This window comes from Saccopteryx leptura, chromosome 2 (genome assembly GCF_036850995.1).
Source record: "Saccopteryx leptura isolate mSacLep1 chromosome 2, mSacLep1_pri_phased_curated, whole genome shotgun sequence".
Taxonomy (NCBI): Eukaryota; Metazoa; Chordata; class Mammalia; order Chiroptera; family Emballonuridae; genus Saccopteryx; species Saccopteryx leptura.
The window spans coordinates 188996937-189015036 of record NC_089504.1 but is presented as its reverse complement, the minus strand read 5'-3'; the positions used below and the strand labels follow the sequence as shown (position 1 = coordinate 189015036).

Genomic DNA, 18100 nt, shown 5'->3' with positions numbered 1-18100 from the left:
GTCTCAGGTTTGATTCCTGGCCAAGCATACAGGAGAAGCACCCATCTGCTTCGCCACCCCTCCCCCTCTCTCTTCTCTCTCTCTCTTCTCCTCCCCTCCCGCAGCCATGACTTGATTGGAGCGAGTTGGCCCAGGTGCTTAGGATGGCTCCATGGCCTTTACCCCAGGCACTAAAATATGGCTTCAGTTGCAGTGGAGCCAGGGCCCCAGATGGGCACGCCGGGTAGATCCCAGTTGGAGCACATGCAGGAGTTTGTCTCTGCCTCCCTTTCTCTCACTAAATAAATAAATAAATAAATAAATAAATAAATAAAATCACTGGACTGTCTCACCAGAATATTTTAATTGAGAAAATTATATAGCTATGCATATAATTCGTAGCTATGACTATCATATCATTTTTATAACATTGGAGATTTCATGCCTGTCCAAAGTTAGCAGCATTCAATTAAACCAAATAAAAGTCACGCACATTATCGATTCAGTTTGACCAATTATTTCAATATACAGAAACGCATAGAGCCCACCCTATTTTAATAATATAGATGCTGTGGTATTTGGGGATTTTCTTGATTAAAAGCCAAGAATCTTCTTTGTATTTCTTGAAGAGAAACACTGTAATGAGGACAAAATATTGGCAAAATGATTGACCAAATAGAGTGAAGATTATAGACTCCCAAATTCAATTTAGGATGTGTATGTATGTTGCTTTTTAAATGATAATTTCAGGAGTAAAAATTATTCATCTATTTGATTTGGGATCTACATACTCCAGTTATGCTTCCTATGTAGTTAGAATTTCTCCAAGTAGTTCAGACTTTTAAACACACATGCTCGTTCTGGTCCTTTACATTCCCTGAAAATGGCTTCTTCTCTTAGTCTCTCACCCTTAATTCTCCCTCCTGCTCTCCCTTTCATCACTTATGCTTGTAGCTTATATTTTTAAACTGCATTCATTGACCAAAACAAAATCTATCAACATGTTTTTAGTAATTTAAATAATTATTAGTTTATGTGGCAACTCCCTTTATAAAGTAATATAAAGTGGCTCAGTTTTTAACTTTAAAACCAGAAGACATAAAATTTACAATAGCAGTAATTATTTGTGATAAATAACATTTTTACAACTTTATCAGTTCCAAAAGCTGTTTTTAAAGTTGATTTAATTAATTGGCAATGTTTTCTTTTCTCATTTTAAGTTTTGTACCTAACAAATAATGTTTGGAGAGTGTCTAATTTTATTATATTTCAACCTGTCCCTGGAACTGAACCTTGCATCACAATGCTAAAATTCAATATCAAATGTTAGGAGCAAAGTTTCTGCTAAGAGTCAATTTTATTTATTTCTTTTTTAATAATTTTATTTTTTTAATGGGGCGACATCAATAAATCAGGATACATATATTCAAAGATAATATGTCCAGGTTATCTTGTCATTCAATTATGTTGCATACCCATCACCCAAAGTCAGATTGTCCTCTGTCACCTTCTCTCTAGTTTTCTTTGTGCTCCTCCCCCTCCCCCTTTCCCTCTCCCTCTCTCCCCTCCCCCCGTAACCACCACACTCTTATCAATGTCTAAGAGTCAATTTTATATAAAATGCAAGTAACATAATCAGCAGTTTTTAAAAAGAACAGTCAGATGATTTACACTCCCTGATTTCAAGACTCACTATAACACTACAGTAATCAAGACTGTAGAGTACTGTAAGGGTGTGCATATAGATAAATAGAACAGACTGGAGAGACCGGAAATCAACTCTCACATGTATGGCCAGTTAATTTTCAGTGAAATACCAAGTCAATTCAATGAGGAGAGAAAACTATTTTCAATAAATGGTACTGAAATTACTGGATAGCCTTATGGGGAAAAATGAATGTTGACCCTTATCTTACAACATATATAAGAATTAGTTTGAAATGTATAGTAGACCTAAATATAAAGGTTAAAATTAAAAATCTCCTCAAAGAAAACGGGAGAAAATCTTCATAGCCTTGAGGGTTATTTTTGATAAACACGAAAAGCACAGACCATATTTTTAAAGGATAAGTTAGACGTTTTGAATTTAAAAAGGTTTTGCTCTTTGATAGGTGCCAAAAAACAAGTCACAGAATGGGATAATATATTGGCAATAGATATTGTCAAAGGATGTATATTCAGTATGTACAAAGAACTCAATAAGAAGAAGACAAAGAACCTAATAAAATAATGAACAAAAGATTTGAACACATTTTTAAAAAGAAGTGAATGAGCAATAGCTCATTAAGAACTGCTCAATGTCATTAGTCATTGGAGAAATAGAAACCTACCATATAACCCAGCCAGTCCAATATTACATATTGATCCAAAAGAAGTGAAAATACATGTCCACACAAAAATATCTACATAAATATTATAACAACTTTATTCTCAAAAGCCAGAAACTGGAAACACTCCAAATGTCCATCAACATGTGAATAGATAAACAAGTCATGGATATTCATGGAGTAGATTCTACCAGTAATAGAAAGATATGCCCAACAACATGGAGTTATCACAAAATTATGCTGAGTGAAAGACATCAGACATGAGAGAGTATGCCATTCATATGAAATTTTAGAAAATGCAGACTAATGCATACTGGCAGAAAGCAGACCTAGGATTGTCTGGGATCAGGGTACAGATAGAGACTGACCACAGAAAAGGACAAAGAAATTTTTGGTGGTAATAGAAATAGTCTATAGCTGAATTATGGTGTTGGTTATAAAGGGGTATGCATATGTCAAAACATATTGAATTGTATGCTTTTAAGTGAGTGTAGTTATACATAAATCATACCTCGAGAAAGTTAATTTTTAAATTACAATTAAAATTGTATTTAGTAGTTTCTTCAAACCTTATACTCTGTTTTTGAGGAAGGGATTAGCCAAAAAACATACACACATAGACACAGACAACAGAGTGGCAATAGCCAGAGGGAAAGGGGGAGGGGCAAGGTGGGTGCGGACAGAAAGAGACCTTGCTTGGAGCGGAGGGCTCATAATACAGTGTGCAGATGGTGTGTTGTTGCGTTGTACACTTGAGAGCTATGTGGTTTTGCAAACCAATGTCATCCCAACAAATTCAGTTAGTACAAAAAGTAAATAAAAGTGAATTTTAACCAGAAAAAGAGAAAAATTAATATCTTCTATCATCCACTACCATCCTTCTGACCCCATCTCTGTTTAAAAGATTAAAATTGTATATGTTTGATAATCATTTAGCATGTATAATTGTAACTATTCATCAGGTAAGGTTACCAGAGATTCAAAGGCTAAGGAGCCACCTGGTGCAATGGGAAAGAGCAGAATTTGAATTACAAAGACCTGGTTTGATGCCCCAACACTGCCTCTTACAGTATCTCTTAACTTATTAGAGTATCAAATATTTGATTTGAAAAAATGGAGGCATCATTTATTACCAAAAATCATGTCTGTTTCAGGATCAAGTGAAATAAGATGCAAAGGCACTTTGTAAATACAAATCCCTATTGTTAATTAGCTTATAACTTCTTGCAAGTAAAAATTCTAAAGAAAATTTAGTTTCATTTTGCCCATGGCCTCTGTGAGGGCAAAAAGTAAGTGATTTTCAACCAGAAATCTCTCAACCTAGTCTAACACCTGGCATATATAGGCACTAAATACATGTTGAGTAAATTCATTTCAATTTCTGCTTCTGACCCCCAACATTTTCATCAGTATGTTCAGGGAAATAAAGGCACGTGGAGCCATGGACTGCCTTCTCTAAGCTTCTGAGTCCAAACACAGAATGCTTATAGACAGAGGTATTAGAACTCACAACATTATACCAACAACTTGAATATTCAGATACATATATGTTAGGTGCCTATTTGCTTCTGAAAGGAACAATCACAAAAGACTTGAGTTTAGGCTGTCCACGTATCCTGACATGACAAGTCCCCTGGTCAAGCATCAAGTCGCTGTAGAATTCAACCTCATCCCTACTAACTCATGTATAACTTCCCGTTAAAGATAAAATCTAATAAAGAACTAGCCATGAGAGGAAAAGTAAGATGAAATCAAGCTGACCATCATCTTCTTTATATCTTAATAAGTTAATATTCAAATCCTTTTTTTTTGGTGGGGGGTACACAACTCCTGAATATATCTCTTCTTCCTACCCCTGTCCCGTAGTGTTAGGGGTGGGCAGCAGCTGTGCCTCTCCAGAAGGTGACTGGGCTGATACCAACACCACAGTGCTACCGACATTTTCCCATTAAATTTTATTTCATTAATCTTAATGCCACATATGCAGCCTTTCCTTAGCTAGTGGGAGGCCAGAACATAACAACTCGCAAACAAATGCAAAGGCATTACTGAGATGATACAAGAAGAGAGGTGTAGATTTTTGTATCCCCTGCACCCAGGAAGGAGCATGACCAGTGTTTTTGGGAGACTATATGGAGAGTTCATCTTTTCCACCTTCTCTGGGATGGAGGACTGAGTTCAGTATTTGTTTCTGGTATTCTGTTTTTTCATTTTACTTTATCTTATAAACTGATGCATCCACTTTGCAGAATATGAAGATATGCAGTTATTATATGTGCTTATTAACACACTTTTGAATAAATGATTCTTTTTATCTTCTAGTACTCTTCATTTTCATCTCATTAATTTTCAGGTTTCAACACAGTTATTTTTTAAAGTAAGGACTTAAACATAAAACAATAACCCTAGGTAAAGAACTAAGGGATTTTGATAATTCAGTTATTCTTTCTATTTTTAGTAGTTATTTGACCCTTACAAATGTTTATAATAGCCAGCCACTATTCCGCTTTTCTTTCTCTTCTTTGTTATAAAAATTATAACTTTAATATAATATTATATTTTAATCACAAGAAACCATATTAAAGTCTTTATATTTGAGCATAGACTATAATATGAATTTGTGAGATCTTATTTTTATATTAGTATCTATATTTTGTAATGTGCATGGTGTGTCTGTGTAAGTGTATTTATATGTTCTACATACATTTGACTACATTTATATGTTCACAGGGACTTATATAGAGGCATTAAAATAACAAACAGGCATAGTCAGTCATGGGTGTTCTTTGTATATAAAGGTTACTGGGGATGCAAAGATATAAAAGATAGAAGAACCTAGTAATTGCCTTTAAGATCAGAGCACAAAACATTAGTTTGGATTTTACAAGGCCAGCCAGCAACAAAAGAGCAGTAATTTATGAGCTCAGCGTAAAAGAATAGCATAATTGCATTAAAAATTAATGCTAATGAACACTAAAATGGGGAAGGTGGTTATGATGAAAGTTTGTATTCATCTTCTCTGGTTTGAATGATGACTAGTGGCTTGATTAATGGCTTAATTTCTATCAATTAGCGGGGGGAAATCTCCTGCGAGACAAGGGTAAATTGAGCATTGAATTACATATTTTGCTTTTGTGTGCTAAGAAAAAAGAGCTGCGTATCTCTGATATTAGCCACAGTGACAAATTTGGTGTGCCCTGCGATGTCTGCATTAGCTCTCCTGACAGGCGAGTTGTGTGTGGTTATGGGGCGTTTGGAGATGGCTGGCAGACAGCATTCACTGCAAGTTCCTTAGAAACACACAACTCTTCCATCTACAGAATTTTAATTAGAGTCAGTAAGAATTCTAGAATTAAAATGCACAGCAGACAGCAACTTCAGCATTTGTATTCTGCTCTATTAATCTGGGATACCTCGAATTATATTTCTTTCTTCTTCTCTATTAAAATAAGGAAACTTTCAGTAGCTTTATCTTCGTTGGAATGGTTATTTCTTACCACTCTATTGGAATGGATTTGACCCAAATGTATTATATTTGAAACTAGCATAAGGCAGTAGTTGCTGAGGTTGGGCTACTAGTGGTTACTCGTTTAGACACATTCACAAAAACCATTCTAAATTTTTGTTTCTGTAGAAACTTTTTCAAATGTGAACGATTTTGAAAATATATATCTGTAATCAGTTCAAGATAATGACAGGAGACTAAGATAATATTTATTGCATCTCCACTACAAAAAAAAAGTGCATTGTATCTTACTGAATGAATAAGCATTAAAATGCAGAATAAGAACAATACCAAGAACATGTATTATTTCTTGTAAATGCATGGGAAGGAGAGAAAAATAATTTGTTGTTTGGCACGTGTAGGTGAAGGATTTATTTGACCAGGGAATAATGACTGGATTACACTTTAGAGATTGGGTCCATTTTGATGGCTAACTAGTCATGTGACCTTGGGCAAGGTTACTTAGTCTCAGTTTTTCATCTGGACAATGAGAATATTAATACTTCTCTCTCTCCTGCTTATGGTAGTTAAATGAGGTAGTCCATGTGAAGTGCTTAGCTCAGCAGAGTGCCATAAATGTAAGCTTTTGTTATTGATGCAGTTACTATTTCTGCTACCAGAACAGCTCATCTGGCCTTTTTAACAACCATTTAAATGAAAAATTAGCCTCTGTGGCCTTCCTCATTAGAAAGGCATTCCAAATATTGATGATCAAAACAAAGTGTAGACCTGCGGACACTAAACTAAAACACACTTGCTTTATAACATGATTTCTACCACACAACTACCATTGGGCAGTTCATGTTACTAGACATCCATTAGCAAGTGACAGGACCTCCCATCTCTTGTCACTAGAGCCTGGGAGGCCATGTGTCAGCAAAGTACCGCTTCCCACTCACCCTGCAGCATTCAGCAAGTCAGAGTGAACGCCAGCATTGTGATGGGAGATAAAGTCAGGTGGGCCTTTTGTGCCTAATCAGAGATGTACACAGGCCCATTCCCTCTTCTGATCCTTTCTACAGTGCTGCCACACCTCAGGTGATGCCACAGAGGTATGAGCTAAAGCTAGCTACTACCAGCTAAACTCAAAAAAGGTTGCCATCTTCAACCATATGGTCAGAAATTGAGTTTATTTGCAGACTTTTTAGCTAACTTCCATGTCTTTAGTACAACTGCTAAATTACCACACTAGCACTGTTACTAGTAATAATCACTTACTAAGAATTTTAATGCTTCCTTAGCCCTATACTGAGCACAGCTATAATCTCCCACATCTTTATGCCTTGCTCCTTCATATGATCTTTCCACTATAATATCATGTCAGAGAGTTGTTCCCTGGTGACCCTGTCTGGAATAGCCCCCTTCCTTCTTTCTAGCCCTCTACCCTGCTTTATATTCCTTGATATCGTATTGTTTATTTGCATTTTTATTATCTGTCTCTCCCATTAAACCATAAGCTCCATGAGAGAAGAAACTCCTATTTGTTTCTAAACCCTAATATGACAGACAAGGCCTGGTACATTGAATGTGCTCAAATATTTGAAAGGAGAGAGGAAGGGAGGGAGAGAGGAATGGAGGAGGGGCCACCTTTCACCTGTGATGTTTAGCTATTGTCCCCATGCCACAGAGGATAAAAGTGAGACCATCACCACTTGAACCAGTTGCCCAAGGTCACACAGCTAGTAAGTAACAGAGATAGGGTTTAACCCAGATAGTCTAAACCTATAGCTGTTAAAACTAACCACTTAAAGACATTTAATTTTATTTTTAATTTTTTTAATTATAATTTTCAGTCAATATTATGTTGTATTAGTTTCAGGTATCCAGCGTAGTGGTTAGGCAAGAGTGTTCCTCCGATATTTCTAGTATCCAGCCAGCACTGCACAATTATTACAGTATTATTGACTCTATTTCCTATGCAGAGACATTTAATTTTTTAAGAAACTTGGGATAATTTGACATTCCTCCCCATGAAGTTCTATTTTTTAAAAGGTGACTTTAATCACTCTAGTTTTTAGTTTTTCAACAAATGTTTACTGACAGCTTATTAAATAATAAAGCATAATACACTAAGTCCTAGAGATGACACCAAAAGGTATGTCCCCTCTAGCTGGAGAAATAGAGCTTTCACTCATGAAGAAGTTAATAGCAGTGCAAGGCAACATAGTGGGAGCCGAGTGCGTTATGGAGAGCCCCCTTTTCTCCGGGTGGCAGGGAAAGCAGTAACAAAAAGTGGGTGTTAGACCTGGCCTGAATGACAGGAGGGACTCAGGAAATTTGAGAGCTTTCTAGGAGAGAGGAGCTGAATGAACGATTCAGTGTGAACTTTGTTTTTAATAAAGCCGAGCCTGATACCCAGTTTGCTTGCACTTGCTAAAATGTTTATCAGAAAGTCTTCATTGGTACATCTACATTAAAGTTATGCCTGTAACTTAATTTGGGATGGAAAGCAGTTTAATGTAAGATGAGTCTGTCTTGGAGTCCATCCAAGGGGTTGTTGTTACAGACACTTCGCTGACAGAGAAGACTTGGTACTGCATCATAAGCTTCCAGAAGACTAGTAAACAAACCACATTCTGTTGAAGTTTTCTCATCTTTCAAATCATTTGTATGTATCAGTTCTGGAAATGTATGCCCGGGGATGTGGAACTTACGAGCACAACCTTACAATTGTTGGGGCAGTGATTTCTAGTGCGTGCCTTGTGTGCTTGTTTGGAAAGGGAAAGCAGTGCTGCTGTGTTCTGTTAAAACTAGTGTTCCTAAGAGATTATTCTAATAGCTTTAGAATTTCAAGTAATTTTTATGGGATGTTTTATTTGTTTACAGATTTTATTGAATAGCTTTATTTAGTTAGTTATTGAATAGCCAGCTTGCCTCTCTTTGCTTGTTTTCATTCTTAAAGCACATGAAAATGCTTCCCATTGCGGGACCTGAATGTTTTGTTTTCAGCACCTATATTGTGCTCTAAAAGAGGACTTTTATGGCCATTTCCATACTTGATGAAAACTTGGGTCACTTTAAACTGAAACTAAGATATCCTTTTTTGTATTATTCACATATTTGTAGCGGTACTATTAGTATATAAATTTTTTTTTTTCTGGAAGAGAAGAGCAGCATAAATAACTCTATAACTGTAAGACCAACCAACTCAAACTCTTTGTAACAGAAATGCGTTTTAACTTTGGGTAAATTCATAATATATTATCGTTCAAAAGGAGTCAGCTGAAGATGAGATTTTCCTGGGTAAAATACTTCTCATGAAGTTCTGGTTCTTTTACCCTGTCAGGACGTCTTAGGTAACAGTGCCATCTGCTGTTCTCAGTCCAGTGTGGCTGCCTGCTTAGAGGTCTGTGTTTATAATCTATAAATGGTCTATAAAGCACAATTTTGTCTTTTCAAATAAATGGCTTATATTAGACTTTATTTAATAATTTTAAATTTATGTACCATTTGATAATATTTTAAAAGAAAATTCTGTAAGTGTTGTATCATTTGAAATTGATTGTCAAATATGTAACTTGAAGTAGCAGGTAAACCTAATTTTTATAATATAACATCAACAGTAACTGATAAAACATTAGATTTTAATTTTTTCACCACAAAAGGAACAAAATGATTTTCTATGCAATGAGTTAGAATTGATTGTTTTGATCTATAGTAACTTAGCTTTCTGCTTTATTATTTCTTATTTCTATGAAGTGTGTTTCCTTCTACTGACATCTTACAAACAACCTATTGAAGTCATTTTATTTACCAACAATCTGTTTATTAAGTGCTCAAAGCTGTTTTCTTCGTGTTTACTACATTAATATTTTTTAATCCTATAATTTTAATTCAGTAATTTTCTCAATTTAATTTTACTTCATTGTTGATGACTACAAGGTACTTTGTATGCTAGGCATTCATTTCTAAGTATATAAACAATAAATACTTTTCATGTACTTTTTTCTCAGTCTTAAAATTGATACAGAATTTTTAAATGACAAATTGGCATATATAACAACCTGAATGTAAAACAATTTAATATGTATTATTGATGTATTTTATTCTGCTCCTCAAAATGATAGGGTTATACTCAAGACATAATTTGTGTACATTGATATTAAAATTTGAGTATGAAGCAATTTAAAACATTTTATGCCTGTTGTTTTGAGACAGCATGGAGCTGAGCTATTATAAGGCTAGAAATGTAAATCACCCATGAATCTTTCAAATTTTAATTTAAATATCACTTTTACTCTTTAAATATCACCAGTAAAATGGTTCCCACACTGAAGGGTAAAAGTTATGTGGATTTACTCTCAGATCATGAGTCAGGCAAACTGGGTTTCCCCCATCTGCCCTGCCATTTTGTTATTCCTGGAGGGTCATTAGAAAAACACAAAGATAATGTTCTGCTTTTCTCTAATCTTTCTCCTTCCTTTCTTTATAATTTCCCTGGTGCTATTTTGTTAAACATACTGGCTGGTTGTATGTCCATATTTAGTGCTACAAACACTGTACGCTTTATACATCAAGTACTGTTGGTGAGTTCACCTCTGACATTTAATACTAATGATGTGCTTTGTAAATCCAAATGAGAGAATATGTTAAGGAAAAATTCCAAAGGGTCAAACAGTTGATACATATAAAACATCATTCTAAAGTCAGAAATAAAATGACTTTTTTTGGGATTTAATGATGCTGAAATGATCGTGAGCTAATTATGACCTATACAAACAAATTGTTTTCATATTGACAAATTAAAGTTGGATCATATGGAGTAGTATACATTATAATTTTTCTCTGCTATATTAACACTAATAAAAATATCATCCACTGGCATGAGATGTGTTAATATTAATAAATTAGCTGGGCAAAGCCTCTTCTCTCATTTCACATGCTCAGTTAGTACATTGCATAATTAAAATCCACAGGAGCTTTTATTCTAAGGCATGTGGAGCTATTAACTCTTCCATGACACTGTTACTGTGCTTTTTTTCATGTAGGAAAATATATTCCTCCAAAGATTGGAATGTTGGCTTTGACTGCTGTGACTTCCAAACACTCCATGCATGCTTTCTTACATGAGAAAGACTGATTAGAGCTCTCGGGGATACAGCTTTGGAAGCACTATTTTTCCCTTAAATAAACTGGAGTTTGCATAAGACTATAATTCTAACTTGTGATTGGCCAAAGTTGAAACAAAGCTTTTTAATAAAATGTTCATTTTTATTGAACTAATGAAACCAAATTTTTTTAATTATTTTTTATTTATTCATTTTAGAGGAGAAAGAGAGAGAGGGAGGGAGGGAGGGAGAGAGAGGGAGAGAGAGAGAGAGAGAGAAAGAGAGAGAGAGGGAGTAGGAGCAGGAAGCATCAACTCCCGTATGTGCCTTGACCAGGTAAGCCCAGGGTTGTAGTAGCCCCTAGTTTTGCTATATATTCATATTAGCTTTGAACAAGAGTTTAAACAGCAAGATTGTGCATCAATGTTGCATTATTCCCATACAGCTAGCATGTAAAGAAAAAATATATGAAATGACACATGTGCTATGGCTATTTATTAAAGCACTAACTGTAAAAGCAAAAGACTGGAAACAACTCAAATGACCATCAATAGGGCACTGGTGGGAAAAACTATCATAAATCCTTTAAACAGATTACTATAGCTACAAAGTAGAATAAGGAGGTCTCTGTACTACTGGGCCATGATAGTGAAGACATTGGTAAGTGAAAGAAGTAACATACCTACATAGGAATGTGTAGTATGCTATTTTGCATAAGAAAGAATATGTATACTTATGTTTTCAGAAATAAACAATGGAAGGTTAAAAACCTAATAAAAATGATTACCTATGGATTGGGGAGAGAACTAGGGGAGTAAGAATGGAAAGGAAACCTTCACTTCTCTGAATGATGTTTTAAGTTTTAATACTTTAGAACGGTATGTTCTATGTAATTAAAAATAAATATTGCCTGACCTGTGGTGGCGCAGTGTATCAAGTGTTGACCTGGAATGCTGAGGTCACTAGTTCAAAACCTCGGGCTTACCTGGTCAAGGCACATACACTTAGTAGCTACTACGAGTTGATGCTTCCCATTCCTCCCCCAGCCTCTCTCTAAAATCAATCAATAAAATATATTTTTAAAAACCCACAAATATTAATCACAAAGACAGTAAAATAAAGTAAGACCTAAAAATCAAAAATGAACTGAAACAAATTAACCTAGCTGTATATCAAGTTGGTAGCTTAATCACAGGGAGAATTATTTCAAGTGAGTGTTTTGACAGTTACTGAGAGAAATAAATTCTAAGATTAAAAAGAACCATAAAGAAATTTTAAACTGCATTAATTCACCTTGTTGTTAATAGTAACATTTACCTTACAATTTTGAAATTACTACATACTCAGTTCACATATTAGTTAAAACAATTATGTACTTTTGATCATTATCATTAAGGCCTAAGCTTTTTAGAGTAAGAGAAAAGATATACAAATTTAAAATCAAGACTTTATCTAAAAGTTCTATAATCTTTCATTTGGTTGGTAGTATCAGCATGAACTCATATTAATTTTTCTCTTTTAAAAATATGTACAATTTTCCCTATTACCCAAAAAAAGAGCATTCTTATGAAACCTTGTATAAGTCAAAATGGCGTAAAGCAAAGAAGCGATTACCATTAATTTATATAAAAAAATTTTTGTGTGTTCCCAGACCCAAAAAGATAGCCTACCAAATCATTCCACATAACCTAAAATACCACTAAAAGAGCGAAAGAAGTGCCACCCTGGCTGCTCATGCTTGCCTCTGGAATGGCTCACTGCAAAACAGACACTGAAAGCTACTCATTTTTGCCTTTTTCCCTAAAAGTGAAAATCCTCTTCAGATTTTTTTTAGTTAGCAAAAACTAATGGGTCTTTTGTAAAAGTTAAGTGGCATAATGGGAACTTTTAAGGGAGGGAGTACTTGTATTTCTTATTCCACCCCCCTGAAAAGGCTGAGAAACAGTGACAATCCAATTAACGATGAGCACCCCTATTGCCCAGGTACCATTATACCATTCCCTAAATACCATTCCTCACTAAAAGGAGTCCAAGCTCTTTAGAGAAATGGCTAATTTCAAGTCTGGGATGGAAGCTATTAGATGAGTCTGGAACATCTTATCACACCTTATCTACTAGGGATCATGACAAAAGGAGGTAGGAACCACCTTGAAGAGGGTCCCACTACCCAAACATGGAATAATTTGAGCATCAAAATATGAAAATGACTACCATGAACTGAAACACATTGAATATATAAATATTTATTAACTCATATTGGTCATTTTTGGACCAAAATTGATAGAGGGAAAGAATTAAACATATATTCTTTCTTTTCCTATAAAACTATATTTTACACTCACCAAATAGTCAGTGAGGGAAGTTCTTTATTATAGAGGAATTAGAGCTAATAAATGTAGGAAGAATCATAGAATTAGAAAATCATCATATTGCAACATTTAATGAAATGGTAGATCTAAGCAACGAACATTAGTGTCTGCTAACGCCTCACGGTGAAAGGTTGATGGTGAACTCTATAATAGAAGGGTCAGGCTGACATTACCTTGGACCCATTATGTTGCAGTCTTTTTTATTTTCTCTTAAGCCCTATCTGTGATGCCTACTGAAATATTTAAAAGTAACATAGTGGCCCTGGTCGGTTGGCTCAGTGGTAGAGCGTCAGCCTGGCGTGCAGGAGTCCCGGGTTCGATTCCCAGCCAGGGCACACAGGAGAAGCGCCCATCTACTTCTCCACCCCTCCCCCTCTCCTTCCTCTCTATCTCTCTCTTCCCCTCCCACAGCCAAGGCTCCATTGGAGCAAAGTTGGCCCGGGCGCTGAGGATGGCTCCATGGCCTCTGCCTCAGGCGCTAGAATGGCTCTGGTCGCAACAGAGCAACGTCCCAGATGGGCAGAGCATCATCCCCTGATGGGCATGCTGGGTGGATCCCGGTTGGGCACATGCAGGAGTCTGTCTGACTGCCTCCCCGTTTCCAACTTCAGAAAAATACAAAAATAAATAAATAAATAAAGAGTAACTGGCCCTGGTCGGTTGGCTCAGCGGTAGAGCGTCGGCCTGGCGTGCGGGGGACCCGGGTTCGATTCCCAGCCAGGGCACATAGGAGAAGCACCCATTTGCTTCTCCACCCCCCCTCCTTCCTCTCTGTCTCTCTCTTCCCCTCCCGCAGCCAAGGCTCCATTGAGCAAAGATGTCCCGGGCGCTGGGGATGGCTCCTTGGCCTCTGCCCCAGGCGCTAGAGTGGCTCTGGTTGCGGCGGAGCGATGCCTCGGATGGGCAGAGCATCGCATCCTGGTGGGCAGAGCCTCACCCCTGGTGGGCGTGCCGGGTGGATCCCGGTCAGGCGCATGCGGGAGTCTGTCTGACTGTCTCTCCCCGTTTCCAGCTTCAGAAAAATACAAAAAAAAAAAAAAGAGAGTAACATAGTATGGTATCTGGGAGTTACTTTTAAATACTCGAGGTCTACCCAAAAAAAACTCAAGTGGAAATGGATAAATTAATTAAAAATAAAAAAGTTAATGAATATAGAAGCTGGATGATGGGAACAGGTGGATTTATTGTTCTCTTGTCTCTTTCATGTATATTTTCAAAATAAATAGGGGTTCTTTTTTTATTTTTTTGCTTTTTTTTTTTTAAGTTTTCCCATCAGATTAGCTTAGATCATTATAGCATTGCCTTCTCGGCGATGTTGAAGGTTTTGGATGAGTCTTAGTGTGCAGGGATGTTATATTTATGGATCTTAGGGGAAGAAAAGTTCTTGCTGTAGCTTAACTATAACTATAGCTTTTCATCCAGTTAAATTTTTTTTCATCTAGTTAAATTTTATAAGTCAAAATTACTTCATAGAAAGAATGAATACTGCTTATAGTGTCGTTAACAAGCTTATATGCCAAAATAACACTGACATTATGCCCTTTTTTTAGACCAAACCACCCTGGTAGAACAAGTAAGAAGAGTAAAAGAAATTGAAGCCATTGAAAGTGATTCTTTTGTTCAGCAGACATTCAGATCAAGTAAAGAAGTCAAAAAGGTAAGTTTTCATCTGGGCATTATGAATAAGCCTTTAGATTCCAACTGAAGAGATGCTTTATTAATGGATTTTACTTAAATGTAAGTGAGTGCTTCCTCTAATAGAAAGATGAAGTAGGGTGATACTGTATCAGCATGTTATTGAGAGAGAGAATGAACCAGAGAATCAGTTTAACTTGTCAAAAAATATACTGTAAAAATGTATTTTGTACTATTTTTTTTTTTTTTTTTTTTTTTTTTTTTTAGGTAAGAGGAGGGGAGATAGTGAGGCAGACTCCTGCATGTGCCAAACTGGGATCCACCTAGCAACACTATCTGGGGCCAATGCTCAAGTACTGAGCTATTTTTAGCACCTGAGGCTGATGTGCTCTTGGGCCACACTTAAACCAGTCAAGCCATTAGTGGTGGAAGAAGAAAAGGGAGAGAATGAGGAGACAGAAGTAGGGAGAAGCAGATGGTTGCTTCTCCTGTGTGCCCTGACTGGGAGTCAAACCTGGGATGTCCATACTCTGGGCCAATGCTCTATCCCCTAAGCCACCAGCCAGGACCCAATTTTTATTTAAAATTCACTGAAAAGACAAAGTAAAATGTTAACACAACAGTTCTGTAATAGTAATATGCATTTTATGAACATCCATAGTTTTCTTTTCAAGCATATACAGTGGTACCTTGAGATACCAACAGACAAACATACGAATTTTTTTAAAGATACGAGCTGCAACTCAGTCCGTATTTTTGTTCGAGATCCGAGTAAAATTTGAGATACAAGTCGTGATTCAGGAAGCTGCCATTAGTTGGTGCATTGGTACAAGAGTCCAGTATCAGCAGTTTGATATACAAGTTGACTGACTTACGAGCTCAGTTACAGAACCAATTAAATTTGTATCTCAAGGTACCACTGTAGATCTACTTTTTGAAATGATATTGCTAGAGAAAAGTTAGAAAAGAACTTCAACAAAAAAATTATATATCTACACTCTTACCCAAATGGGTATCACTTAATCAACTCTAGTAAAAGGGGCCTTGATTAGCATTTTATTTCTGTTATTTTGTGTATTCTTTCCATCTTAATTAAGGCTGCTTTTAGGAATATATGTTCATTTAGTAGGAAATGGCATTCTACTATGAAATATATATAATCTTTAATAACATTCATATAACAAAACATGGTATAGTTACCAGTTATTCAAAAATATTTCACAAATCTAAATATGTTAACAACTATATAATATTCCACTGGTAGATATATCACATATATATTTTCTCTGATATTAGATATTTAAGATGTTGTAACCTTGTAGGTGGTAAGTAGTTGTAAGTTTGCAGGTGTTACATGTTTGCAAATATCCATTACTTTCGCCTTAAGATAAATTTTTCAAGATTAGTTATTTGTTTAAGGTTATGTTGTTTGGCCCTGGTGAGCTGGCTCAGTGGTAGAGCATTGGCTAGGTGTGTGGATGTCCCAGTTCAATTCCCAGTCAGAGCACACAGGAGACGCGTCCATCTGCTTTTCCATCCCTCCTTCTCCTTCTCTCTCTCCTCTCTCTCTGTCTCTCTGTCTCTCTCTCTCTCTCTTTCTCTCTCTCTCTCTCTCCCCCTCCTGGAGCCATGGCTGGATTAGAGCAAGTTGGCCCCAGGCGCTGGGGACAGCTCCAGGTCCTCCACCTCAGACACTAAAAACCAAAATGACTCTAGTTGCAATAGAGCAAGAGCCCCAGATGGGCAAAGCATCACCCCCTAGTTATTTCTGCCTCCCCTCCTCTCACTAAAATTAAAAGGATTAATGTTGTTTATTTTCACGGGTTCCCAAAGTCATCCTCCAAAAAAGTTGTACAATTAAAATGCCACCTAGAAGTACAAGGAGATATCTGCCTGTCATAACCTGGGTAACAAACAGATCCTTTCAGACTTTTTAGTGGTACTGACCAGATAGGATAAAATTTTTTGTGTGTTTCCATTAGCATTTCTTTTGTTACTAGTGAGATGAACATCTTTTTAATTACCATGTACTATTTAAAATAATTCATGCTGGAGACATGAACTGAGAGTGCGCTCTTTACGGGCACATAGTATAGACACCCTTGGTTAATCCATGGTCCCTGCCTTGTCATTTTGATTTTATTTGAACTTTTTGTAGTTTGCTTTCATAGCTCCTAAAAAATAAAGTTGTAAAATAAACATTTATAAATACAGTTGCCTGTTTTATTTCATATTTTACTTACATTTAATTTTTTTTAATTTATTTTTTACTATAGTTTTTTCCTCTTACATATTAAAAGGTCATTTGTATGTCCTGATTGAATTGTTACTTAATTTAAAATTTACTTTCCTGGTCTTTGTTTTGTAAAGTCCATCCTGACCTTGCAGTTCTCACTGGACTTTGCATTAAGATAAACTAACATTTTCCTTCTAAAAGTTAAGATAACTATTCCTCTACAATTATTCACTGGGTTTTCTTGCTAACAACTTTTTTCCTTTTTGATACTAATTACTAATATAATAAAATTATTTTTAATTTCATCCTCTCTTCCAAGATACTAATACTATCAGCAATTCCAATAACTAGTGAAATGGTCACTGACCAAGAAAATTAATCAATAGCCTACATGATACACTGGAAAGAAATGGGCTTTTGGACTCACGGAGATCCAAGTTCGAATTTTAATTTCCACACCTCCTACTATGATATATGATCTTGAGCAGCCTCTCAACCTCTTTGAGCCTCAGTCCAAATTCATAAAATAGAGCTAATAAAGTCTACTGTATAGAGTTGTTGAGGATTAAATATAATGATTATTAAATATCTAGCATAATTCTTGATCTAATGTTTATTTTAAATTTCATACTCTAGCATCTAAATTATTTGTTATCTAGTTAAGTATGCTCTATAAACTAAGCATAGTGCTTGAAAACTTTTACTGCTCTAGGTGCTCAATCTGTCTTAGGGATGAACACCTTACCCTATTACATTTCTCTCATATATCTCTTATTTTCCCCAATTCTCCATGCTCACCAGTAAGACGTACCTGTTGCTGAGAAACACAGAAATTCTTAGACATCTGGTTTTACCTTAAAACTCTTTTGAAATGTATAAATGTAATACTATCTATATATTTGAATTCATTTGAGTTCCATGGTTAGTAATGTTTTTACCTCATTGTATCCCATCGAAAAGTTTTTAAAGATTATTTCTCTATAGGTTATTAGTCTTTTTTT

At 35.9% G+C, this 18100-nt stretch overlaps 1 protein-coding gene across 3 annotated transcripts in view; it reads left to right on the top strand.

The window, feature by feature from the left end:
- RSRC1 (arginine and serine rich coiled-coil 1) overlaps nucleotides 1-18100 on the top strand; it is a 559643-nt gene that overhangs the window by 532791 nt on the left and 8752 nt on the right. For all 3 annotated transcript variants that reach the window (XM_066369858.1, XM_066369856.1, XM_066369857.1), the window contains exon 8: nucleotides 14779-14885. In XM_066369858.1, coding sequence (XP_066225955.1) covers nucleotides 14779-14885 — 107 coding nt within the window. The remainder of the gene's footprint in view (nucleotides 1-14778; nucleotides 14886-18100) is intronic.